Source organism: Salmo salar, chromosome ssa12 (genome assembly GCF_905237065.1).
Source record: "Salmo salar chromosome ssa12, Ssal_v3.1, whole genome shotgun sequence".
In the NCBI taxonomy this organism is placed as follows: domain Eukaryota; kingdom Metazoa; phylum Chordata; class Actinopteri; order Salmoniformes; family Salmonidae; genus Salmo; species Salmo salar.
The window spans coordinates 72,642,712-72,669,982 of NC_059453.1; the positions used below are offsets into that span (position 1 = coordinate 72,642,712).

Sequence of the window (27,271 nt, forward strand, 5' to 3'; positions counted from 1 at the left end):
GAGAGCGGCAGATAATCTGTTTTGCCAACACATAACTGAGAGAGAACCCATTTACGCTATCAAGAGAAGCGGAGACGCTCTAATCCATAATCCACTCTTCATTTGTGATTGCTTACATCAGGAAATGACTTGCATGGTCCGTCAAGGGGGAGCATAATAACAAAGTATAAAATAGCAAAGCTACAACCTGTTTGTGTATGCACGGGCTGGCGTTGCCCACTCAACAGCAGCGTCTGTCACAGCGACTAATGGGAGCGTATGCTTTGCCAGGCGTCCACACAGAGAGGTGGCGGTGTATATGTGTGTGTGTATCTGTGTGTGTAGGCTGATCCAAGCTGTGAGCACACCCATGGATATCAGGCTTATCTTTGCTGTGGCTTAACTCGTTTCTCAGCCTGTTTGCCAGAGCTACTTCCTCTGTTGAACCTAGGTTGAAGATGACAAAGGTTAAGACAATAGGATTCTAATATCCAATAACTCTTTGCAAAATTGAGACCAGTGTTGCTAGTTAGCAATGATGCTAGTAGTTATCAACGATTCTGGTCCAATTAATTTGTTTATTTCTGAAAGCTGCCGTGTAGAATTATTATATTGTCTTAACTTTGTCATCTTCAACCTAGTGCATACTACCAGGCTTTCCCCCATTTCCTTAGATCATGTTTACTAAGTCAACAGGGACACTATTTCAATGGATATATTACATATTGTACTACATAATGTATCCCACACAATTAACCAGCTAAACAAATCATGAAGCAGTTATAAAGAGCAATAAGTTTTACACTAATTGTAAATTATGTGCTGTTCATGTGAATGTTGTAGGCTCCATGGCCTATGTTAAGCATCTAAGCCTTCCTCTGTTGTGTTGTAGGTGACCCAGGTCCCAGTGGAGGCCTGTGAGCAGTATGGGACCTGCGGAGAGTGTCTGAGCTCTGAGGATCCTCACTGCGGCTGGTGTGTCCTGCTCAACATGTAAGTCCACTACTACACTATTCTCAGAAGGCACAATGACCATGTTTTAAAACACAAATCACATCATTTTCCAAGAAAAAAGGAGTAAGAGGTCATACAAGCTCTCAAATACAAAATGATGCTACTGAGCACACAGATAACAGCCTGTCTGCCACTGCTGGTATGGAGTGGCAGAATGACTGAGATAATGGGGACAGAGCACAGAGGGATTACAGACAGAGAGTAGTGCAGAGGGTAACCAAATGGACTGCTGCAGTCTCTAGAAAATTTAGGACTGTGAAAGAGGCTTATCTTCGACATCTTAATTATCTGACCGCCAGGTTAGCTTACGTAATAGAACAGGACAGAGCAGAAGAGATTCAGAAGATTAAAACCCAGCAGTGTTTCTGAAAATACACTGAAACAGACCTCAGAAAGGATTAATGCATTATTATATGGCATTTGCATTTCAGCAATCTCTACGATCATCATTATCTAAATTGCAGCTCATGGAGAGCCCTCTCTATGTTATCACCCCACTTGACTAGCAAAACACAGAACATATTTATCCTAATTACTTTATTCCTCATCTATTTTCCTAAGTGCATTTTCTGCTCCAATTCCCACGATTATACTTGTATGTATGCCACTTCCATGAGCTACTATTGACTGTCTAGCTACTATTCACTGTCTAGCTACTGTTCACTGAATGGTTTCCTAAGTGTAATACTCACCTTGTCTCTCTACAGTAAAACTGTTAGAAAATGCAACATACAGTCACTGTATATGCCCACCCAAAGCAGGTTGAGGTAAAGCACCATGTGCCATATAGGGGTGTGTGTGTATGTACAGTTGAAGTTGGAAGTTTACATACCTTAGCCAAATACATTTAAACTCAGTTTTTCACAATTCCTGAAATGTAATCCTAATAAAAATCCCTGTCTTAGGTCAGTTAGGATCACCAATTTATTTTAAGAAGGTGAAATGTCAGAATAATAGTAGAGAGAATGATTTATTTCTGCTTTTATTTCCTTCATCACATTCCCAGTGGGTCAGAAGTGTACATACACTCAATTAGTATTTGGTAGCATTGCCTTTAAATTGTTTAACTTGGGTCAAATGTTTCGGGTAGCCTTCCACAAGCTTCCCACAATAAGTTGGGTAAAATTTGACCCATTCCTCCCGACAGAGCTGATGTAACTGAGTCAGGTTTGTAGGCCTCCTTCCTCGCACACACTTTTTCAGTTCTGCCCACACATTTTCTATAGGATTGAGGTCAGGGCTTTGTGATGGCCACTCTAATATCTTGACTTTGTTGTCCTTAAGTCATTTTGCCACAACTTTGGAAGTATGCTTGGGGTTATTGTCCATTTGGAAGACCCATTTGCGACCGAGCTTTATCTTCCTGACTGATGCCTTGAGATGTTGCTTCAATATATCCACATATTTTTCCTCCCTCATGATGCCATCTATTTTGTGAAGTGCACCAGTCCCTTCTGCAGCAAAGCACCCCCACAACGTGATGCTTCTACCCCCATGCTTCACGGTTGGGATGGTGTTCTTCGGCTTGCAAGCCTCCACCTTTTTCCTCCAAACATAACGATGGTCATTATGGCCAAACAGTTCTATTTTTGTTTCATCAGACCAGAGAACATTTATCCAAAAAGTACGATCTTTGTTCCCATGTGCAATTGCAAACCGTAGTCTGGCTTTTTTTATGGAGGTTTTGGAGCAGTGGCTTCTTCCTTGCTGAGCTGCCTTTCAGGTTATGTCGATATAGGACTCGTTTTACTGTGGATATAGATACTTTGGTACTTGTTTCCTCCAGCCTCTTCACAAGGTCCTTTGCTGTTGTTCTGGGATTGATTTGCACTTTTCGCACCAAAGTGCGTTCATCTCTAGGGGACAGAACGCATCTCCTTCCTGAGCGGTATGACAACTGTGTGGTCCCATGGTGTTTATACTTGCATACTATTGTTTGTACAGATGAACGTGGTACCTTCAGGCATTTGGAAATTGCTCCCAAGGATGAAGCAGACTTGTGGAGTTCTATAATTCTTGGCTGATTTCAGGTCTTGGCTGATTTCTTTTGATTTTCCCATGGTGTCAAGCAAAGAGGCACTGTTTGATGGTAGGCCTTGAAATACATCCACAGGTTCACCTGCAATTGACAAAAATTATGTCAATTAGCCTATCAGAAGCTTCAAAAGCCATGACATAATTTTCTGGAATTTTCCAAGCTGTTTAAAGGCCCAGTCAACTTAGTGTATGTAAACCTCTGACCCACTGGAATTGTGATACCGTGAATTATTTGTGAAATAATCTGTCTGTAAACAATTGTTGGAAAAATTACTTGTGTCATGCAAAAAGTAGATGTCCTAACTGACTTGCCAAAACTATAGTTTGTTAACAAGAAATTTGTGGAGTGGTTGAAAAACCTAAGTCTATGTAAACTTCCGACTTCAACTGTATATGTGGTGTGTTAATGTCTAAGAGTCTAGGACAGGAGAACAAACAGCACTATCAGACATAACATGGAGGGGAGATGAAATAGAAGGGAATGAAAGGGCGCCTGGGATGAAATGGGTATCCAGGGGCACTTCGATGGATAAGAAGCTAAGAGGTTAGTATCTATTCTCCCTATGGATACCGGCTGTATCAAGGAGCCAGCAGGAACAACAACCATCATTGGGTTTCCATTCTGCCCTCATTGTCTTGTAATTACTGTTGAGGTCTCTGTGCGCTTTGAAGGCTCCCATGAGATGTCACCCTCGACCACATCTGAGAGTCCATTAAGCACTGTCTCATCCCACAGTGGACATTACACATGTAAAAGAGAGACACGCTCTATTGTTAGATCCCCGTCAAAAGGAAGCGTGATCGCTGAGAGATGCAACCTGGAGAGCCTCTCATTCTTTTAAAGGCCCAGTGCATTCAAAAACATGATTTATCTGTGTTTTATATACACTGAGTATACCAAACATTAGGAATACCTTACTAATATTGAGCTGCACCCCCTTTTGCCCTCAGAACAGCCTCAATTTGTCAGGGCATGGACTCTACAAGGTGTCGAAAATGTTCCACAGGGATGCTGGCCCATATTGATTCCAATGCTTCCCACAGTTTTGTGAAATTGGCTGGGTGTCCTTTGGGCGGTGGACCATTCTTGATACACACAGGAAACAGTTGAGCGTGAAAAACCCAACAGCGTTGCAGTTCTTGACACAAACCGGTGCGCTGACACCTACTACCATACCCTGTTTAAAGGCGCTTAACTATTTTGTCTTTCCTATTCACCTTCTGAATGGCACACATGTCTCAATTGTCTCAAGACTTAAAAATCCTTCTTTACCTTGTCTCCTCCCCTTCATCTACACTGATTTAAAGTGGATTTAACAACTGACATCAATAAGGGATCATGGCTTGGATTCACCTGATCACACCTGGATTCACCTGATCAGTCATGGAAAGAGCAGGTTTTCTTATTGTTTTGTATACTCAGTGTATATTTTCACACCATGAGATTAGAATAATATTGTGAAAATTATTAGAATTTTATTTTAGTGTTAGAGCTGTTTAAAAGGACCGTGTGAACTTGCAGCCTGTTTTAGTGGGATGGAGTTTTGGCATAACCTGTAAATTAGTAAATATACCAACAAGAAAGGGAGTTTCAAACCTCTCTGCCAATGAGAGGTCGTTTTCAGATTCCCCCTCCCCACTCAGACCACTCCCAGACTTTTGCTAAGAAGCTATTTTCTTTGCTAAGAAGCAAATTTTGTTTCTTTTGGATTATTTTAATTTAACACAATCACAGTAAGGTACTTAGATGTTACCCCTAAATGATTTTATATTGAGATAAAAATGGTTGCATTGGACCTTTAAGTGCAATGTTTATGTGTGTTTGTGTGCATTTTGAATGTCTAAATCTGCACGTCCCAAGTTACCACAATTTCTCATTTGAAGAGATAGGTCTTCATAGTGGTGGCACAGGGCTACTCATTTCTCCTAAGTGAACATTTTCTATTTTCCCCATCTCTCTCTTCATTTGAATTCCATGTTGTCACTGTCACTTGTCCACTAAAGCTTAACATTGTTGTCATATATCACCCACCAGGTGCCATTGGAGAGTTCCTCAATGAGCTTGACACCTTGATAAGCTAATTTTTACAATGATGACTCACCACTCATCGTACTGATTGACTTCAACCTCCCACTCCTTTCCTCTTTTGAGCTCACCCTTTCCCAGTCTCCTCCTACTCTCAAGGCGGGCAATGCGCTTGACTTCTTTACTAAATCCTGTTCACCTACTAACCGTACTGCAACCCCCTCCATATTTCTGATCACTACTTGGTTACCTTTTCTCTCCCTCTCTCCTCCAACCCTACCCACTGAGCCCCTACCCTGATGGTCCTGTACATCAATCTTCACTCTCTCTCTCCCACTACTCTCTCCTACTCTATCCTATCAACTCTACCTTCTGCTAAATCCCTCTCTCTACTGTCCTGATTCGGCCTCTTCGACCCCACTGACCTCCATTTCCGCATCCTATGACTATCGTTGTATCTTTCCTCCCGGCCGGCTCGGCCCTCCCCTCCTGCTTTGAGGCTAAGTGACTCACTGCAAGCTCACAGAATAGGATGCGGAAATGTATCAACTAATCTCACGCACATGGAATTGTTCCAAGAGCTGATCTGTAACCCGCCAATAACATCAGTTTATTTTCATAGTAGTAGGCTATTAGGCTATTCCCATTCCCTGCTTTATATGGCCTGTGTATGGCCTAAATGTCTCACCTCTCACAAAGCTTAATTGAAATAGCAGCACAATTCAACACAATTCAACACAACAAGCTTCTGGGTTTGTAAAAAATATATATAATCTTGATTTGAAACGTTTCCGTCCCACAATATGATTGTTCTGAAGCGCGGGTTGTAAGAATGTTTTCATTCCACCAGCCATCTGATTTTTTTGCGGGTCAACTGTGGGGAACCGTGAGTATCCGACGTGATGCAAGACTCTACATTCAGGCTATGCTCAAACCTTACACTCCATCCTGAGCACTCCGTTCTGCCACCTCTGGTCTCTTGGCCCTCCCACCCCTACCGGGGGTCAGTTCAGTCAAAGCTCTCTCTGTCCTGGCACTTCAATTCAAAATAATGTGTATTTTCTACTAGTACTGATTTGCTGATAAGTACAGGTAACTGACAAAATAAAAGAAACACCAACAAAAAGTGTCTTATTAGGGCGTTGTGCCACCACAAGCCAGAACAGCTTCAATGCACTTTGGATTCTATAAGTGTCTGGAACTCTATTGGAGGGATGTGTTTTGTTGATGGTGGTGGAAAAAGCTGTCTCAGGCGCTGCTCCAGCAAGTGTTCATTTGGGTTGAAATCTGGTGACTGAGACGGCCATGGCATATGGTTTACATCGTTTTCATGCACATCAAACCATTCAGGGACCACTCGTGCCCTGTGGATGGGGACATTGTCGTCAGCATTTTTATGCATGACCCTAAGCATGATGGAATGTTAATTGCTTATTTAATTCAGGAACCACACCTGTGTGGAAGCACCTGCTTTCAACATACTTTGTATCCTTGATTTACTCCTTGATTTAGTGTTTCCATTATTTTGGCAGTTATCTGTACTTTATTGAGGGAAAATGTACTTACTGCAGCTGTGATATGTGGTTGTCTCACCTAGCCAATTAGATGAATGCACTAGTTGTAAGTCGCTCTGGATAAGAGAGTCTGCTAAATTACTAAAATGTCAATGTAAAATGTTAAATAACGCTTACACAAAACGCTCACTGCTTAAAATCCATTTATCCCATCGTAAAACTGGATTTCCTTCGGCAGAGCAATCAAACCAAACTGATAGGGGATCATACCACGCCAAAACTATCTTGCTATTTGTTTCATTAGTCCAGTGTTGATACAGTCCCTAATTCCCTAATTGTTTTGTATGTCAGCAATCAAGTTTTCAATGTGTGGAACTTTCAAAATACAGAAAGTGTCACAGTATGATGCGTTTTGCATTGATGTTTAGATGTTCCTTAAAGGAAAATGTTTATCTTACATGTACAGTAACCAGTAAGAATGAATAATGTGCTGGTTCCCATCTACAGGTGTGCCAGAAGAGACCAATGCCAGAGAGCAGAGGAGCCCTTCCGGTTCGCCACTAATATCGAACGTTGTGTGAAAGTTATCTCTCACCCAGACAGCATTGCCGTGTCAGCACACAGTGTGCCTGTAAGTCAACTATAAACAGTTAATTATTTACTTCTGATCATACTGATTCTGACGTGTTCTGAATCTTGATGGTGGGAAGAAGTCCTCAGTGTTTCATGATAGACCATACTGTTCCAACCCAGCTATCTCTCTCTGCTCCTCTCCGATAGCTCCTGCTGGAGGTGAGCAATGTACCTGACCTCTCAACTGGGATCACCTGTTTATTTGGAGAGCAGACCGAGGTGGAGGGCCATGTCAATGGCAACAGAGTCATGTGCCTGTCTCCATCTGGCAAAGAGGTCCCACACATACCTGAAGGACAAGGTGACAAAATATATAGCTCCAACATAGGACGTATTGCTCTGTGATCCTCAGTGATACATTTGTGACTCTTTTACAGAGGACCAGCAGTCTGAATAAAGCCAACTACTATACTACCAGTTTCCTCCCTCCCCTCTGCTTTTCTCCATCAGACTGGTTGGGTGTTGCGCTGCGTCTGAACTCTAAGGAGACAGGTCAAATGCTGGGCAGTACAGAGGTCAAGTTCTATAACTGCAGCATGCATCACACGTAAGTTCATCTCCCGGCCCACACGTTATCTGATGCATTCAGAAGATAGTAGGGCACAACCTCATTAGGACATTGATGCGGACAACCACACTTAAGATCAGGCAGATAGGTAACCCCTAATTTCAAATGACCCATCCATTTTGATTTAGGTCAACCTAAGGCAGTTAACCCCGCATTGTTAGCTTGTTTGGTTCTACTTAGTGTTTCTAGACTGGTTCCCTGAGGAACAGTGTACATACTGAGTAGTATGAGTACATACATCTAAATATAATTCCCTGATCGCGACCTTCAGGTCCACTTTAACATAATAGAAATACAGTCCAAAGCCAAATCATATCTGTTTGATCAAAATGAGGTGTCCATTAGCAAAATGGTCAGAGACAGTAGCTAGCTGTGATTAATATTTTAGTCTAAACAGCCTCTCCATCTCCACTCTGCCTCACACAGCACAGTACAGAAGCATCACATCAACCTCCATAATTAATTATCCTGTGTCTGAAAGGACCTGGCAGGCCAGTTCTGTGTATACAGAGTTGTTACAGAACATACTGACTTACTGTGTGCTGGTGCCTAATACTGCCCTCTCTGCAACACTGCTGTATTAACAGTATGTGCTAGTGGTACAATGTTGAGGAAACAGCCTAACTCTGAGCTCTCCATGAACTGTATAATATACAGTTAACTGTATGTCATTAGGAACTTCCATTCTCTAAGAGCATATGTTTGGCCACAGAGTCTCTAGAAGCATTGGGATGTCTGTTGGCTGGTTAGTCATATGATGTGTGTAACATGTCCATCTGTCCCTCTCCTTGCACTGCAGGTGTCTGTCCTGTGTGAACAGTTCCTTCCGCTGCCACTGGTGTAAATATCGCAACCTGTGTACCCACAATCCCTTCAGTTGCTCCTTTCAGGAGGGCCGGGTCAACGCCTCAGAGGTAGTTACATGGCTACTGATAAACATACATCAGATTAACAGTATTTTCTGGTATAATGCACATTAACCCATGTTTTCATTAATCCATATTTACATAACATGTTATTTTTTAGGCAATCTATCTTTATAATTTAATAAACCTTGATAGATCCCTGCTGAGGTCCTTTGACTATTGGAATATGTTCTCTAGGACTGCCCCCAGCTGCTGCACTCTGGGGAGATCCTGATCCCAGCAGGGGAGGTGAGACCCATCACCCTGAGGGCCCGGAACCTTCCACAGCCCCAGTCTGGCCAGCGGGGGTACGAGTGTGTGCTCCACGTCCAGGGAATCAACCACCGTGTCACCGCCCTGCGCTTCAACAGCTCCAGTGTGCAGTGCCAGAACAGCTCGGTACGTACTGTGACTGTGTGACCCTCTCTAACACTCCCCCTGGCACCAGTCTCAGCCTGGCTGTGCATTATCCAGGACCATTATCTGTAGTCTAGTGAATTACATCTGAGCTAGTCTCTGAGAGCAATCTGAATCTGATCTCATCCCACTGAGATGAGCTCAGGTATGCCGTGTCTTGATCAAATAAGAAGTAGGTTGTCTGCAGCGGAATGACTAAAACATTTAATTTATGTCTGAAACCAAACGTCAGTGTCATTCAAAGGTGCATCTAGGTCCATGTAATAGGGACATAATAGGTTCACGTCTCAGATAGTCGACAGTGAGGATGAGTGGCAGACAGTGCTGCATAGACTACATGACACACAATCCATTTTTAATGCATCTATACCTCACTCTCCTATCTCATGTCCAGTGAAAAGCCCATTTTCCTCAGCTCTAGATGAACAGCCTCTCCATTCCCCGCAGAGTCCTGTCCCAATATGGCCATGCACAGTGGAGAGGAGCAGACAGTTATCATAGAAATGACAGGTGGTTAAAAGCCTCATCTCTCTCTCTTCCTCCCTCTCACATCCCTCTCCCTCTCCCACCCCTCTTTCTTTCCCTCTTCCTACCTCTCTCTCTCCGGCAGTACATATATGAGGGTGTGAGGATCAGTGACCTGGCAGTGGACCTCTCCATCATTTGGAATGGCAATTTCATCATCGACAATCCAGATAAGATTAAAGGTGCCTTTGCCATCCATCACTGTCTGCCATGGCTGAGGAGTGGAAAGCTCTCACTCTGGGATGGATGGGGTTTAGCCCACGCCACGGCTTTCACTCAGCCTTGGGAGAACGTTCACATGGCACTCTCTACTGTGTTATTAGTCCTAGCCAATCATCTGGGCTATGAGGGAGGCCTTTTGTGTTTACCATTTTGATTTCTCACTAACTCTTAGATCTCTCCATTATCCTGCTTGAGTGTGTATTTGGTTTTAGGATAGTGCCATTCAATATCTAAATACTGTCAAATATATACTAAGTGCACAAAACATTAGGAACAGCTGCTTTTTTTATGACATAGACTAACTAGATGAATCCAGGTGAAAGCTTTGATCCCATATTGATGTCATGAAGATGAAGGGGAGGAGACAGGTTAAAACATATTTTTTAAGCTTTGAGACAATTGAGACATGGATTGTGTATATGTGCCATTCAGAGGGTGAATGGGCAAGACAAAACATGTAAGTGCCTTTGAACGGGGTATGGTAGTAGGTGACAGGTGCACCAGTTTGATTGTGACAAGAACTGCAACACTTCTGGGTTTTTCATGCTCAACAGTTTCCAGTGTGTATCAAGAATGGTCCACCACCCAAAGGACATCCAGCCAACAACTGTATAAAAGCATTGGAGTCAACATGGGCCAGAATCCATGTGGAAGGCTTTTGACACCTTGTAGAGTCCATGCCCCAGTGAATTGAGGCTGTTTTGAGGGCAAAAGTGGGTGCAACTCAATATTAGGAAGGTGTTCTTAATGTTTTGTACACTCAGTGTACAAGCACTGAATGTAATTCAACTGCGATCCTCCTGTATTCCACAGTGCACCTGTATAAGTGTGGTGCCCAGCGGGACAGCTGTGGCATGTGTCTGCGGGCTGAGAGGAAGTTCCAGTGTGGCTGGTGCAGTGGAGAAGGCCGTTGCACCATGAGGCAGCACTGCCTGCCCATCAGCCCCTATGCCAGCCGCTGGCTCAACGTGTCCACCAGGAACGTTAAGTGTACCAACCCACGCATAACTGAGGTTAGTCAGTCAGACCCTTATCTTTTACAACTAACCCCTACTTTAACCTTCACCATTATCCATCATATGGCCTTAGTGATAAGAGGCCTTCTCAGAAATAACCAGTAAAAACCATTGAGATCAGTCCTTAGACATGAGCAAGACGGGTGGTAGCTTGTGGAATAGACACCGGCTGGAATGCGGTTTTTACTACCAATCATCATCGAGGATTAGACCCACCCGTTGTATAAATAAGACTATATCAGACATACAGCTTGTGCCAAATTAATGCAACCTTAAGTTATGCCCTATGCATCCTATTTTGTGGGTGGCAATGAGTGTTCTTGGCCGCAACACACTGTTCATTTTTTAGAATGAGAGAGACACAGTAGGTCAGACAGCCACAGAGAATTACTGCTCCAACTTCAAAGAGCCATGAGCCTTTGAAGTCCCTGTCACATTATTAGTGTTTCAGTGGCAGTCTGGGAGTGAATTGATTCAGACCCGGGCTGCTACTGCCTGCTGCTGGGAACTGGGAGAGCACTGCTCAACAGGCCTGAAGGCTCTTTGTGTGGTCAAGCCATTTTAGATAGAGTTGCATAGTTGTTTTGGGGCATAGTGATACACTGCATTAATCTGTTGTCATGTATTGAAAATATTACACTACTTGTGTGCTGCCACCATAAATCTGTTCCTTCTCCATGCCCCCCTCTCCTTCCTGTAGGTGAGCCCAGTGGCAGGGCCTCCAGAGGGGGGAACACTGGTCACCATCCAGGGCCTGAACTTGGGCCTGTCCTTCTCTGAGCTGGTGGGCAACGTGGAGGTGGCAGGGGTTCAGTGTACCCCACAGGAAGAGGGCTACATCACTGCAGAACAGTAAGAACCAAAACGCACAGAAGCACCCAGACTCCCCATAACCTTAACCCCAAAACCTAACCCTAGCCCTAAACCTAACCCTAGCTCCTGACCCTAACACTAACCCTAGCTCCTAACCCTAAACCTAATTCTAACCATAACCCTAACCCCCCTAGAAATTGCATTAGACCTTTTGGGGACAAACAAAATGTCCCCAGTTAGTCAAATTTTTATTTGTTTACTACTCTTGTGGCGACTTCTGGTCTCTACAAATATACAGTTGAAGTCGGATGTTTACATACACCTTAGCCAAATACATTTAAACTCAGTTTTTCACAATTCCTGACATTTAATCCTAGTAAAAATTCCCTGTGTTAGGTCAGTTAGGATCACCACTTTATTTTAAGAATGTGAAATGTCAGAATAATAGTAGAGAGAATGATTTATTTCTGCTTTTATTTCTTTCATCACATTCCCAGTGGGTCAGAAGTTTACATACACTCAATTAGTATTTGGTAGCATTGCCTTTAAATTGTTTAACTTGGGTCAAACGTTTCGGGTAGCCTTCCACAAGCTTCCCACAATAAGTTGGGTGAATTTTGGCCCATTCCTCCCAACAGAGCTGATGTAACTGAGTCAGGTTTGTAGGCCTCCTTGCTCGCACACGCTTTATCAGTTCTGCCCACAAATTTTCTACAGGATTGAGGTCAGGGCTTTGTGATGGCCACTCCAATATCTTGACTTTGTTGTCCTTAAGCCAGTTTGCCACAACTTTGGAAGTATGCTTGGGGTCATTGTCCATTTGGAAGACCCATTTGCGACCAAGCTTTATCTTCCTGACTGATGTCTTGAGATGTTGCTTCAATATATCCACATATTTTTCCTCCCTCATGATGCCATCTATTTTGTGAAGTGCACCAGTCCCTCCTGCAGCAAAGCACCCCCACAACATGATGTTGCCACATACTTTTGCACTTGTTTCCTCCAGCATCTTCACAAGGTCCTTTGCTGTTGTTCTGGGATTGATTTGCTCTTTTCGCACCAAAGTGCGTTCATCTCTAGGAGACAGAACGCGTCTCCTTCCTGAGCGGTATGACGGTTGCGTGGTCCCATGGTGTTTATACTTGCGTGCTATTTTTTGTACAGATGAACGTGGTACCTTCAGGAATTTGGAAATTGCTCCCAAGGATGAACCAGACTTGTGGAGGTCTACAGTTTTTTTTCTGAAGTCTTGGCTGATTTCTTTTGATTTTCCCATGATGTCAAGCAAAGAGGCACTGAGTTTGATGGTAGGCCTTGAAATACATCCACAGGCACACCTCCAATTGACTGAAATTATGTCAATTAGCCTATCAGAAGCTTCTAAAGCCATGACATCATTTTCTGGAATTTTCCAAGCTGTTTAAAGGCACAGTTGACTTTGTGTATAATGTTCTGACCCACTGGAATTGTGATACCGTGAATTATTTGTGAAATAATCTGTCTGTAAACAATTGTTGGAAAAACTACTTGTGTCATACATAAAGTAGATGTCCTAACTGACTTGCCAAAACTATAGTTTGTTAACAAGAAATTTGCGGAGTGGTTGAAAAATGAGTTTTAATGACTCCAACCTAAGTGTATGTAAACTTCCGACTTCAACTGTAGTTAAACACGTCCACACACACACACACACACACACACACACACACACACACACACACACACACACACACACACACACACACACACACACACACACACACACACACACACACACACACACACACACACACTATAACTAATGATGAACATAAAGATATACAGGTTGCAGCAGGCTTTCTTTAGTGTTCTGAGGAGTAGAGAGCAAAACTGTTTTGTGTGAGGGTAACGGCACTGCTGTAATTGAAATGCGCCGCATGTCACTGACTGCAGAGACAATCTGTTAGCCATGTGTTTCTCTCACAGCCATGTAATTCGATTGGGCCATGGATGAAGGGACCTTATTTATATCCTTGTATAAAAAAGGAACATGCCAGCAGAAAAACTGAAAACTCTCCTGACAGCAGAGGGTGGAGAGAAGAGGATTCATTGGGTCCTGTTGTCGGGGTGAAAGGTTTATCCCTAAGACTTAGCAATACTTTTCTGTGACTATTCATTAAGACCCCATACAGTGCTTTAAAACATGGCATTACAAACATAAATGTTATTGTAGGTCAGTTTTTCTAATGACTTATTCATTTCGTTCTACATTATCTTATTGACCTGACAGGCTAACTGATTTATCGAGAACACACTGTTGCCATGGTGATGGAGGTAATGGTGTGTAGTGGATGTGGTGGAGTTTATTATTGCTGTTATATTGGTGCTTTTGGTTTTTCATTAGGAAGAAAGATGGCCCTCCATATTGACCTACCACTACTATGAAAGTCTGCTTCAATCACATTGTCTAGAGACACCAACAGAAAACAGCACTTTTTTTCAATTGAAAAACGTGTACAGCACAGTAATCTCTCTCTTTCTCTCCCTCCTTTTCTCCCTCTCTCCCTCTCCCTCTCTCTCTCTCTCTCTCTCTCTCTCTCTCTCTCTCTCTCTCTCTCTCTCTCTGTCTCTGTCTCTGTCTGTCTGTGTATGTGTTCTGACAGGATTGTGTGTAAAATGGCCTCTACGTCTCAGGGAAGTGCACCTGGTCCAGTCCAGCTGTGTGTTGGTGAATGTAGACCAGAACTACGAACTCAGTCCTCCCAGCTCTACTCCTTTGAGGTATGATCTGCATCTTAAACCATACATAGAACACATCTCTCTACTACAGTATTATTGCTTTGGAACAGTTTGTTCTCATACACTATCATATGAGTCATCAACAAAAAGTCCACAAAGTAGCATGCCATGTGGAATATTGAGAAAATTATTTTTTCATAGACCCCTACCATGGTGGGACTGACCCCTGGCCGAGGGCCTGAGTCTGGGGGCACTAAGGTCACCATCGTAGGGGAGAACCTGGGTGCTGGGAGCAGTGTGAACGTTACCTTTGGAAACCAGACTTGTGAGCTGTACAGGTGAGTGCACAGGAACAAGCCAACCGAGAACCCTCTACTGAAGCTCCTACAAAGACCCTTATATAAAAATGGGGACTTGATGAAGGTGCCTGTGGAAAGGCTGAAAGCCAGGACAGTGCATTGTTTTCTACTCTTATTTTTAGGGATCTATTTAAAGATCAAAAAGGGCCCTCATTGTGAGTCTCGGGAGGGTGAAGAAAAGGCACCATTAGCTAGAAATCCTCTAATTACTATGTTTCATCTCTAAGGAGGGAGGGGCAGACCATAATGCTCACTTGCCCTGCATTGTAATGTGCATACCTCACTGTAGTAGAGTTAAGATTCCCACCACGGTAAAGAGCAGGTACAGACAGAATCAAGGGAATTGAACCCTATTGGTATTCCTTGTTGGTTTTCCCAGGCGGACCATGTCGGAGATCGTGTGTTTCTCGGCACCCTCTGTGACGGGCGCCACCTTGGTGCAGGTCAGCCTCAGTGTAGATCTGGCCATGGTGCCAGGAAGCCTGGGCTTTGAGTACATCGAGGATCCCACAGTCCAGCGCATCGAGCCAGAGTGGAGCATCACTAGGTACAACAAACCTCCCAGCTAATAAGTTGTGTGTGCAACCTGATATTTTGATAACATGGCCTCCTATTTATCCCCCCCACCCACCCCCTCCATTTGGTTCAGCTGTATATTATTGAGGAATAAGGTGAGTGAAGGTGCAAGGCACCACAGCAGCCTGCTCTGCTGGCCTTCCAGTCACATATTATGCATGATGGTTGGTGCAGGGCTGAATGTGACTTGACACAGAGACAGCCAGCCAGGGAGAATGGTGCAGCGGCATGGCTACTGGCTTTCTACTCTGTCAACTGACAGGGGATTTCACAGACTTATAATCAAAGTCCCATCGTCTCATCATCTGTGTGCAGTCACACCATGTGGCCACCTAGGCTTAGGTATCCTTTGAAGTGTGGGAATGATTGGATTCGTCTCAAGCTGACAAGACAGATGTGCCCCTTTTTCATTTAGTTTCTCTCTTCTCTTCAGGTGGGACTCTATTCCCACACTCTCAAACAATTTCGGAGCTCTACATGATATCGCGGCTACTTTGTTTGTGTTAATGGCATCTACATATATGTAGCACAATCATGTAGCTTTCATGAAATGCCAGCCATGGATACCTGATAGATGAATAAATAGGAAGCCAGCTGGCAGAACCGTTCAATCTGGCCCTATCTGGCCAGAACAATTAGATGTTTTCTTAGTACCAAAGCACAGTTCAATGCAAATCAGGTGCTTTTGATAACGACAGGAAGCAGAGGAAACTGTTTATCTTGGCTCTCCTATTCGGAGGCTTTTGATAACGACAGGAAGCAGAGGAAATGTCTATCTTGGCTCACCTTTTCAGAGGCATTTGATAACGAAAGGAAGCAGAGGAAACTGACAGTTTATCTTGCTCACCTATTCAGAGGCCAATATGGATGTGTATATTGGTGAATGCGTTGTGTTTCATAGTGGACACACTACCCTGATGGTGACCGGGACCAACCTGGATGTGGTGCAGGAGCCGAGGGTCAGGGTCAAGTACGCCGGCCACGAGTCTGTCAATGTGAGTCTGTCCACTGATAACATAGGAGGATATCTCTTTCTCCTGTCCAGTATCTTGTATAGTACTGATAAATGGTGGCCAATTAGAATTGTAATTTCAAAACTCTTGACAAATATTTATCTTTGCTTGTCTGTCACTGACTGTGGATCTCTCCCCAGGTGTGTAAGGTGCTCAACACCACCACGATAATCTGCTTCGCTCCATCCCTGAAGGCAGAGTACACACTGGAGCAGGAGTCAGTGAAACACGTGGAAGAGTTTGGTTTTGTTTTCAACAATGTGCAGGCCCTGCTCACCTACAACAGTACAAGCTTCATCTACTACCCCAACCCTTACCTGGAGCCCCTCAGCTTGTCTGGGGTGCTGGAGCAGAAACCTGGCTCCCCCATCATACTCAAGGTGGGACAGCCCAGCCCAGCCAAGGGCAGCCCGTAACTGTAGCACAATTGTCATTAGATGATGAGTTCTATCTACTGACCTGATGGATGTGGGGTTTCCCTCTCTGTGTTGCAGGGGCGCAACCTGGTGCCCTCAGCATCTGGAGGGGCCAGGCTGAACTACACCGTGCTGATCGGGGACACACCCTGCTCCCTCACCGTCTCTGACACACAGCTCCTCTGTGAGCCCCCAAACCTCACAGGCCAGCACAAAGTCCTGGTCAGTCATTCTGTCTGTCTGTCTGTCTGTCTAAGTCCAGATCTAGATAAGCTATTAAGTAAAATGCAGCTTGACCAAGGTCAAACAAATGTATAAAAGGAAACTATTGTTCAGTATGGTTTCCCTATCTGTTAAAGTCTATTTGATTTATGGCCTTTGTACACGTGTGTTCATGGTTTATTGCCAATGTACAGGTCCAGGTGGGTGGTCTTCACATCTCTCCTGGTGCAGTCCACATCCGTTCAGACAGCCTGCTCACCCTCCCCGCCATCTTCAGCATCACGGCTGGAGGAGGCCTGTTGCTCATCATCGTCTTCATTGTCCTATTGGCCTACAGACGAAAGTCACACGAGAATGATCTCACTCTCAAACGCCTGCAGATGCAGATGGACACCCTGGAGTCTCGGGTGGCTCTGGAGTGCAAGGAGGGTGAGTCTGACCAGCACTTTATCAGACAACTGAGAGAAATATAATGCTGACAACTGACAAATTGCTAGAATATGGACTAAATTCCTCCAATCATTCTCATTCTCTGTAATTGTGCCCAGCGTTCGCTGAGCTGCAGACTGACATCAATGAGCTGACCAGTGACCTAGACAGGGCTGGGATCCCCCATCTGGACTACCGCACCTATACCATGAGGGTCCTCTTCCCTGGCATTGATGACCATCCTGTACTCAGGGAGCTGGAGGTAACCAACCATTACCACCATTACAAACCTGGCCACACCTGACCCCTTGTCATCTACTTTAACTGTTAATGATTTGTAGAATCAGAATATCTAACCAACACAACCAATATGGCATACATAGATAAATCATTTTACAATTGGGAGACAAAACGGATCATGAGTCCAACGCAAGATCCCTCTACTCTCTAACTGAGGGTTATGTGTGTGTTTCTGTGTGTGTAGGTGTCTGGAAGCGGACAGCAGGGTATGGAGAAGGCCCTGAAGCAGTTTGCCCAGCTGGTGGATAACAAGGTGTTCCTGCTGACCTTTATCCATACTCTGGAGCTCCAGCGCTCCTTCTCCATGCGTGACCGCGGCTACGTGGCCTCACTCATCATGACTGCGCTGCAGGGCCGTCTGGAGTACGCCACCGACGTGCTCAAACACCTCCTCTCTGACCTCATCGAGCGCAACCTGGAGAGCAAGAACCACCCCAAACTACTGCTGCGCAGGTATAGATAGATAACGCTAGAGCAGACAGGTGAAAGACAGGAGCAGTGACAGTGGAGAGAGGGAGGGGGAGAGGGGAAGGAATGCGGAGTGTATACAGCCATTGTCAGTCTGACTTATCCTCTGTGTGCCACTCATGAAACATTCAGCTGTGGCGCACGTTTCCTCCCCTCCACCTTGCTTTCTTCTGCACATTGCTCTCCCAGGACTGGGAGAAGCCTGCTAAATCTTTCATAGGATTTTTGGGGGAGCACTCAGTCTAAGACACACTCATTGAATATAGGGATGAGTTAACATGGGAGGCAGCAAGGCTGACCTTGTTAGCCCAAACATTCTGCACTCATGAAAAGACAATGAAATGCAGGCAATGAGAAAGAAGTGACAGCCAGGTATATAAGTATGATGGACAGAGCATGAGCAAGAGAAAGAGATGAGCAAGTTAGGAGGCTGCAATGCAGATATATGGTTAACTCTATAGGGAGACAAAGGGCTAATATTTAACAGTTATCTTTGATGTTGGATTGCTTTATCAGATATAAGATACACGTATGTTTTTAGTGTGGTATTTGTCTATTGATACATAACAAATCAGTTAATCTTGCACACACAGCATTTGATGATGGGATGAGTGCTCCTGACACAGAGAAAGGACACAAAGTAGCTTTTGCACAATTATGTCATGACCCAAATAGGTTCTATTCTATAGCAGCAGCACTCAGGTTCTGCTGTGTTCGACCTCTGAGACCATGCAGAGCAACATGTTACTTTTACATAAACATTGTTTTTTTTTACCTCTTAATAAGCATTTTCTCTATCTACATGATCAGACCAGTCTACCTTTAGACATCTACCTGTTTAAAATGTATCCGTCTATCTCTTTCTTGAAGAACTGAGTCAGTTGCAGAGAAGATGCTGACAAATTGGTTTGCCTTCCTACTTCACAAATTCCTTAAGGTAATATCAATGAATATCAACTTGGAACCTCATTACTGCAGATGTCAGCTTGATGTATTACTGCAATCCTCTAATGATTGTTATTGATTATACACCTGATGGATTTCTATGTGCATTTGGATTACACTTGTGTCCCATGATGTGTGATATGAATATGTTTTATGAACAATGTAGAGCGATAATGTTCACCTCAGAGGTCAAGCAGGTCTTATTGGTCTCTACAAATCAATGCTAAGCAACCTGGAGTTTATTAGAGTTGATGACTCATGCTCTGTTCTCTGAATCCCAGTCATATGGGGGTGAATAGCTCACAGGCATGTCTCTCCTCTCCTGCCTCTCTCAATCCTCTCCTCTCACATCCTCTGTTCCTCCCTGGACAAAGGAGTGTGCAGGTGAGCCTCTCTTCATGCTGTACTGTGCCATCAAGCAGCAGATGGAGAAGGGACCTATAGACTGCATCACCGGGGAGGCGCGCTACTCCCTCAGTGAAGACAAACTCATCCGCCAACAGATTGAATACAAGACCCTGGTGAGTCAACATACCACACAACAATTTGTCTTAGATGTCAGATTGCATTAAAACCACTTGGAATATTTTCTGAGTTACCACCATGATAGTGGAAAGCTTGCCTACATGTCGTTCTGCCCCTGAGCAAGGCAGTCAACCGACTGTTTCCCGGGCGAAGAAGACGTGGATGTCGATTATGGCATCCCCCCGCACCTCTCTGATTCAGATGGGTTGGGTTAAATGCGGAAGACAAATTTCAGTTGAATGCATTCAGTTGTACAACAGACTAGGTATCCCCCTTTCCGCTTACAGCACAGCTGGTAGGCAACATGCTGTGCTCTGTAAATATCAACTCATGGTGCCCTTATGTTAAACCGCTGAATAAGGGAGAATTAATTTGCTTGATAATAAAACAGTAAAGAGCAAAAAGAGCCAAATAATATTTTACATGCTTTTTAGTGACACAATCAGCTAAGAATTAAATTACATTATCTAACCAGGGCCAGACAGTTCCAGTCTTTGCTTGGCTACTGGAGAAAATGGTCTGTAGCTAAAGCAGAAGTTGGATGCAGCAGCAATGTGCCTCATCCCCCAGGCTGAGAGCAGCCCAGTGACAAGATGACACCTCACTGTCGTAGAGGTTGTGTTTCATTACCCGTTTAGTGCCCCGCTGGAGCTGGCAACCCAGCATCCAGCTGAAAGTGTGAAATTACATTTCTGGCCAAAGCTGTGAAAGAGATGGCACACAATGAGATGAGAGACTCCTCCATGCAGCCAGTAGACCAGTGTATAGAGAGGGACAGTGGGTAGTGCTGACAGCTCTCTCTCTCTCTCTCTCTCTCTCTCTCTCTCTCTCTCTCTCTCTCTCTCTCTCTTCTCTCTCTCTCTCTGGTCCCTACTCAGACTCTGAGCTGTGTAAACCCAGACAATGAGAACAGCCCTGAGATCCCTGTCAAGGCGCTCAATTGTGACACCATCACCCAGGTGAAGGAGAAGATCCTGGATGCTGTCTGTAGGAACATGCACTTCTCCCAGAGGCCCCGCGCTGCAGACATGGACCTAGGTTAGTCAGACTGGCTCCAGTCGGTATTAATGGATGACCTACAATAACTGATATTGAGATAAACAAGTGATTATTCTGTCTGCTTGTTTATATCCCCAACAGAATGGCGCCAGGGGAGGACGGCACGTGTGGTCCTGCAGGATGAAGACATCACCACTAAGATTGAAGGCGATTGGAAAAGACTCAACACCCTCATGCACTACCAGGTCAAGCCACTCACTCCCCAATCCCTATCACACAGTTCACTAACATGAATGTACAGTATGTTGTCCTCACTGCTGCCTCTGGCCATAGTAAACCAAACTGATGCACCTCTTTCATCTCCTGTATGAGTCAGCTGCTTCCTCTTACAGGTAAATCATGGGGGGTGTTCATAACAGCTCCAAATAGAGCACAAGTATAAACACATTACAGTCAATCTCACTCTATACCCACAAATGCTCTGACTCTCCAGCTGGGGTGTAAAACACGTTTGCATGAAGCCATTGACAAATACATTCAGCCTTGGCTGCCACACCAGGAGAGAGGTTTGAAAGAGGCGTAATGTGTTTATAAAATCTATCAAGGATGTGAACAGTTTTCCTCAATTACTTTTAGTCTCTCTGGTGCATACCTGGTTCTGTGTGACAGCTGAATCTGCAAAGCAGCAGCAGCAGTGACTTCTGCTCATGTTGGGAACCTGCTTTACTATAAAAGGCATGCACATAGCATAAGTGAGCAGACTCTATAGGTCATTTCTCAGCATGAAATGGATATCACACAAAGCATCATCAATATCACACAAAGCATCATCAATGGCATTTATAGCATAGCAACCGATATGGTTCACCTGCATTGCTTGCTGTTTGGGGTTTTAGGCTGGGTTTCTGTACAGCACTTTGAGATATCAGCTGATGTACGAAGGGCTATATAAATAAATTTGATTTGATATCTAAAAAATAGTCCTTGCTAGATCACTGCAAATGCATGTTTTATTTCACAGACTGTATTATCAAGTTCATTATATATCTCAAATAGTAAATTAAATAACTCCTATAGGTCTCATCAGGCTGGATTCATCATATCAATGTCATGTTTCTGTGGAAATCATTCTGACCCAATAATGTTGAATTGGGAGTGGGTCAAATTGACATGAACCCTTGTGTTTCTCCTATGCATCCTGCAGGTGTCAGACCGCTGTGTGGTGGCCCTGGTGCCCAAGCAGATGTCCTCTTACAACCTGCCCTCCTCAGCCAGCTTCCCACGCAGCATTAGCCGATACGGTCAGTCAGTCAGGCTTGTCCTGGAGCCACCATCACCACCAAACCACTCACTTACCTATTCATTATTCTACCTGACCTACTGATGTTCCTGATCACGTTTTGAGACCGTCCGTCTGTCTGCAGATGTACCGTTCCGCTCCAACCCCACCAGCCCTGACAGCCCTCACTCCCGCATGCCCATGCTCACCCCGGACATGGAGAGCGGGGTGAAGGTGTGGCACCTGGTCAAGAACCACGACCACGGGGACCAGAAGGAGGGCGAACGCGGCTCCAAGATGGTGTCAGAAATCTACCTGACCAGGCTACTGGCTACTAAGGTATTACCTCACCCTCTCCCAGAGCATCTTAGCAATTACAGATTCAGTAAGTATGTTCCAACGATATGGTGTGCTTTTAACATTGCTGTGGTGTTTTTGTTAGGGTACGCTGCAGAAGTTTGTCGATGACCTGTTTGAGACTTTGTTCAGCACCGTCTGCTGGGGCAGTGCTCTGCCACTCGCCATCAAGTACATGTTTGACTTCCTGGACGAGCAGGCTGACAAGCATGGCATCCATGACATGGATGTTCGCCACACATGGAAAAGCAACTGGTGAGGGAGTGCAGATTTAATATGCTACTTGAAAGCAACAGTACAAAATAATGAATTTATACTGATTGTCTTAATATATAGACGGTTTGGAAAATGGTATTTCTCGTCCTCTCTCTGCCCCAGCCTGCCTCTGCGCTTCTGGGTGAATGTGATCAAGAACCCTCAGTTTGTGTTTGACATCCACAAGAGCAGCATCACAGATGCCTGTCTGTCTGTTGTGGCGCAGACCTTCATGGACTCCTGCTCTACCTCAGAGCATCGCCTGGGCAAGGACTCCCCCTCCACCAAGCTACTCTACGCCAAGGACATCCCCCACTACAAGAGCTGGGTAGAGAGGTGAGATGTGTGTGTGTGTGTGTGTGTGTGTGTGTGTTAGTTACATCACTCAACTGTGATATTATTAATTAGATTCTTAGTTATTATTTCCCACTGAAATGACTGAGGTAGACAGACTTTATTAGCCAGACTGCCTTTATATCTTACAGTCACACGTGGGCTGACAGAACAGCTCTAACCCCCAGGCTTGATGGCTGCTGACAGTACAGTGTGTGTCTCTGTCTCCCTCTAGGTACTACGCAGACATAAACCGCTTGCCTGCCATCAGCGACCAGGACATGAATGCCTACCTGGCCGAGCAGGCCCGCCTTCACTCCAATGAGTTCAATGTGCTCAGTGCCCTTCATGAGATCTACGCCTACGTCAGCAAGTACAGCCAAGAGGTGAGGTCCTATACCTCAATATCTTTACACATTATAGTAGGGGGCCAGGGTGGCATTCAAAACATATGCATCTAGATTAAAACTATTATCAAAGTATCCCTTAGCCTGTCTATGTGTAGTAACAGGAGGGAATTTGCAGCACAAAGTACAGTAACCTTGTTTCCCTGCCTGCTTTGTTGATTTTGTGTGTGTGTGTGTGTGTGTGTGTGTGTGTGTGTGTGTGTGTGTGTGTGTGTGTGTGTGTGTGTGTGTGTGTGTGTGTGTGTGTGTGTGTGTGTGTGTGTGTGTGTGTGTGTGTGTGTGTGTGTGTGTGTGTGTGTGTGTGTGTCAGATCATTGAGGCCCTGGAGCAGGATGAGCAGGCCCAGAAGCAGCGGCTGGCCTACAAGGTGGAGCAGATCATCGCAGCCATGTCTGTGGAGAGCTGAGACAGACATACAGATGTGTGTACTCAGAGACACACTGACATGACAAGGCACAGGCCACAAGCTGTCAGCAGAGCAAACACATCCAAAAGCCGCAGGGGAAGTGAACTACAGAATAATTCAGCCTGAGTGCTCAACAAGGGAAGAACATGGATAGACAAGCAAATTCACCAAGCACTGCTGTTCTCTTTCTGTTGGCTGCAATGAGACCACATGTGGAGGCAAAGACAAAATAACTTTCTGTTTTTACTACAAAAACAAAATACATTTATCTAAGTATGAACTAATGACATACATATGATAGCCTTGGCCTTGGACTGGCATTTCCACTTCAGTGGACAAGTCTAATAAGCCTTTAAGAAACCATATGAAGGCTCTATGAAAGTTAGAATTTATTCTGAGATTGGGTGGCAGTAAAATGTTATCCTGAATCTCCATGTCATCCAAAGTAGCATACTTTTTTTTGTTTGGCTACCTCTCTGCCCAACACTCAGCTTTCCAGACAACATACAACGCTATTATTACAGGTTGAGGGTTGAATTCCAGTTTTGCATACTTTGGGCTGGATCCAATCAAATCTGCCTTAGCAATGGTTACACAGTTACACTGCCTACTGCCTGTGTAAACATGCGCCTAAATCTGGACACTGGGTGCATGGCGAGGGGAGGTAATCTGGTGCCCAAAATCTTTCTGTGAATCTATTTATGCTATTGTGTAAATACTGCAGTGCATATTTGATTGAATTAAGCCATCAGAATTCCATACATTATAAATAGAACACATCTATATAGAAAGCCATTACAAATATATAACTTATTTAAAATGATCACTTCAGTTTGTTGACCTCTTAGTGCCAAAAGTTTATCATACTAGGCCTAAATGCCCTGTAGACAAAGTAGGAATTATATATAAAATTGTTGAATAAGGTGGTCTTAAATTATTAAGGCACTCTGGGGATGACAGACATGAGGGAAGTGAGGGAAGAACTAGATTACCAGTGACCCAAAGTAGCCAAATGGAGCTTTGGGAATCATTCCATAGAGCTGGAAGATTAATGACAGCTAACTACTTCCTGTGGGCCAGATCATTTTCATCCTGGTTAATGAGACTTCTCAGCCATCAGTCATTGTTTACACTGAACATGATACTTGAATTACAGTAGATCTTTGTTGTGTGTTATATTTTCCTCAGGGTTCCACGTAGCATGCTTTTAAAGGTGGACACTCAAGATTCCTGTTGCATCAAGTAGTCTGTATCATTCTTTTAAATGTCCCATGAATGTTTTTACAGAATGAGATCAACATGACAGAATAGCCGTTTAAATGATTTGATTTTAACATATTCAAATTACTTATTATTTTTGCTGCTGCATTCATTGAGTGCAATCTTAAAGATGGTCATTATAAAACTGGACACTCCAGAGGATTGCTTTAATCCAGGGTTTGTGTTTGTCTTTATCTGCATTGAAGACATTTATTACACTCCTGATGATTTCTCCGTTATTCTACAGTCATTGTAAAAGAGTATAAAAACTAAGAGGTTAAAGAAAAGAAGAAAAAACCTGTCATGTCCTGTTTGTGTAAAAAAAAAAAAAAATATTACAAATATTCCCTCCCACTATTATAGCTACACTGTTTCATGTGTGACGTTTTGATGATGATCATTTAGAAATGTGATGTGCAATAAACTGTAAGACATTTTAACATTGAACCTTTTTAAAAACGATATATTATTGTATAAATACTGTACATACAAAACACTCCTATTTTGCAAGCAAACGATTCACTTTGTACTGTTGCTATACATTAAAAGTCAACTTGAGGAAATACATTTGTCTGGATTCTTTTACAGCAATAATGTGTTTTTGAATTAGCATGAATGAGTCATAACTAGAATGTGAGAGCCTTGAGGATATGTTACACTAGTAGCTTACAGATACGCATATTATTTTGGACAATATTTTAGACCAACAGAATAGATGGCATTGACGCCAACTTGGCCCGTCTCCCAATCCTCACGATGAAGCTAACATGCAGTGGATTATCTACTCAAGCGTTTTATGTTTCATAATTCATGGCCACTCCACTCTGTGTTCCCATTCTCACACTGGAGCCAATGTCTGATGCTGTTATTGGGGAGGTGATTTGTCTGTCGTGCCGGCGTAAGCAGCCCTTGACAACCCAACCATGTAGCCTACTCTACTTACCATGCTTAGGCCGCATCAGCATGCAAATTGAATAGTGTTGTAAATTGGTATCGGACAGGGCCCTGTCTCTGGACAGGGCTCCCACAGTCTGATGTCAGAGGTCAACCATGATCTCCGGGATATTGTCCTATTCTTGTTCATTAATCTGGGTAATTGCTAACATTGATTTGGCTCCATCTCCATTATTACTGATGCCTTTAGACCTCGGAAATAAGTCTTCAACAAAGTGAGTTTGGAAAAGTAAATTCCAACTTCAGGTCTGTCTTTTTTCTAAGAAAATGATCCTGGGTATGTTATTGAGCTAAGATAAATCATTTGAGCAAATGAAGAGGGATTGAATTCTCAGAGTCTCTGAAAATACATTTTGGGAAAATAGCTTGAATAAAATTGGAGCCACAAACTTTTAAATTGGAGATAGTCCTTGACCACTTGTCCTACAGCCAGCATACAATTCTACAGTATGTAGGTACAATAGAGGGGGCCTCAAGGGTACTTATCATAAGAGTAATTCATTATTCATACTAACCCTACAGGGCTCTATGTAAAGGAGTGGGGGAGAGGTATCTTACCTTTAAGACTCTATAATGTACCTGTTCTTCAGAACTGACAGCCTCACTCCTTTGCCTGTCAGAGAGCCTTCACCCAGCAACTTGCAGCCAGCTCACCTCCCTGAGAAACACTGGGGAGCATCATTAGAGCTCACACCTTCTTCACCCACAGACAGACAGACGAGCAGCCGACAGGGAGTCCTCTTATTTGGCATATGTATGGCTGGCCAGAAACAGACTGGCTAGATTCACAATACAGTAGAGCTACAAGAAACACTGTGGCACTTTAATCACAACCCAACAACCCTACAATCTGAGAGTGCTTTCCCCCTGCTTGATAGGAACATAAGTAAAGCCTATTTGATTCAATCCACAGCCACAATCTGCCTGCTTTAATAGTCCTTCAGCTCGGTCTTCTCCCTCCATAGCCCTGGCTACAGTATGTTTGAGCCAGGGAAAGCAAGACCTTGCTCTCGCTGCAGATCTTGGAGAATAATTCCATTCTTCGCTGTAACTGCAGTGAATACTAAATGGAGTCCCTTTGGATCCTGAGCAACAGAACAGTCAATAGAAAGCGTAGCCAATTATCTATGCACAAATTTTAAATATATATTTCTCACTCAATATCTCACCTCACTTTTTCTTACTCACATTATAAATTATGCAGGTGCACATTTACAAACACACAGATTCTACTATAATGTAGTTGAAATAAATTGTTTATGAAATAAAGGGCTTAGAATAGCCATCACAGTCAGTGTTGTTGGATAGATGGATAGTCTTTTCTCTACAGTAGACTGTTAGACCTACAGTTTACTGTTCATTGCTTGTTATTCTCCGGTCT

General features: G+C 43.8%; 1 protein-coding gene across 1 annotated transcript in view; it reads left to right on the forward strand.

Annotated features, from left to right (window-relative positions):
- Positions 1 to 25,499, forward strand: part of LOC106565878 (plexin-A2) — a 70,865-nt gene extending 45,366 nt beyond the window's left edge. The window contains exons 5-32 of the mRNA XM_014133513.2: positions 872 to 972; positions 7,078 to 7,201; positions 7,351 to 7,504; positions 7,654 to 7,750; positions 8,571 to 8,685; positions 8,875 to 9,075; positions 9,704 to 9,800; positions 10,654 to 10,853; positions 11,557 to 11,708; positions 14,312 to 14,429; positions 14,589 to 14,725; positions 15,126 to 15,293; positions 16,224 to 16,317; positions 16,476 to 16,715; positions 16,830 to 16,973; positions 17,168 to 17,402; positions 17,522 to 17,664; positions 17,887 to 18,155; positions 19,041 to 19,107; positions 19,490 to 19,636; positions 20,519 to 20,678; positions 20,781 to 20,884; positions 21,844 to 21,940; positions 22,064 to 22,257; positions 22,361 to 22,530; positions 22,654 to 22,866; positions 23,099 to 23,249; positions 23,581 to 25,499. Coding sequence (XP_013988988.1) covers positions 872 to 972; positions 7,078 to 7,201; positions 7,351 to 7,504; positions 7,654 to 7,750; positions 8,571 to 8,685; positions 8,875 to 9,075; positions 9,704 to 9,800; positions 10,654 to 10,853; positions 11,557 to 11,708; positions 14,312 to 14,429; positions 14,589 to 14,725; positions 15,126 to 15,293; positions 16,224 to 16,317; positions 16,476 to 16,715; positions 16,830 to 16,973; positions 17,168 to 17,402; positions 17,522 to 17,664; positions 17,887 to 18,155; positions 19,041 to 19,107; positions 19,490 to 19,636; positions 20,519 to 20,678; positions 20,781 to 20,884; positions 21,844 to 21,940; positions 22,064 to 22,257; positions 22,361 to 22,530; positions 22,654 to 22,866; positions 23,099 to 23,249; positions 23,581 to 23,676 — 4,188 coding nt within the window. The 3' untranslated portion in view covers positions 23,677 to 25,499. The remainder of the gene's footprint in view (positions 1 to 871; positions 973 to 7,077; positions 7,202 to 7,350; positions 7,505 to 7,653; positions 7,751 to 8,570; positions 8,686 to 8,874; positions 9,076 to 9,703; positions 9,801 to 10,653; positions 10,854 to 11,556; positions 11,709 to 14,311; positions 14,430 to 14,588; positions 14,726 to 15,125; positions 15,294 to 16,223; positions 16,318 to 16,475; positions 16,716 to 16,829; positions 16,974 to 17,167; positions 17,403 to 17,521; positions 17,665 to 17,886; positions 18,156 to 19,040; positions 19,108 to 19,489; positions 19,637 to 20,518; positions 20,679 to 20,780; positions 20,885 to 21,843; positions 21,941 to 22,063; positions 22,258 to 22,360; positions 22,531 to 22,653; positions 22,867 to 23,098; positions 23,250 to 23,580) is intronic.
- Positions 25,500 to 27,271: the final 1,772 nt, after the last annotated feature.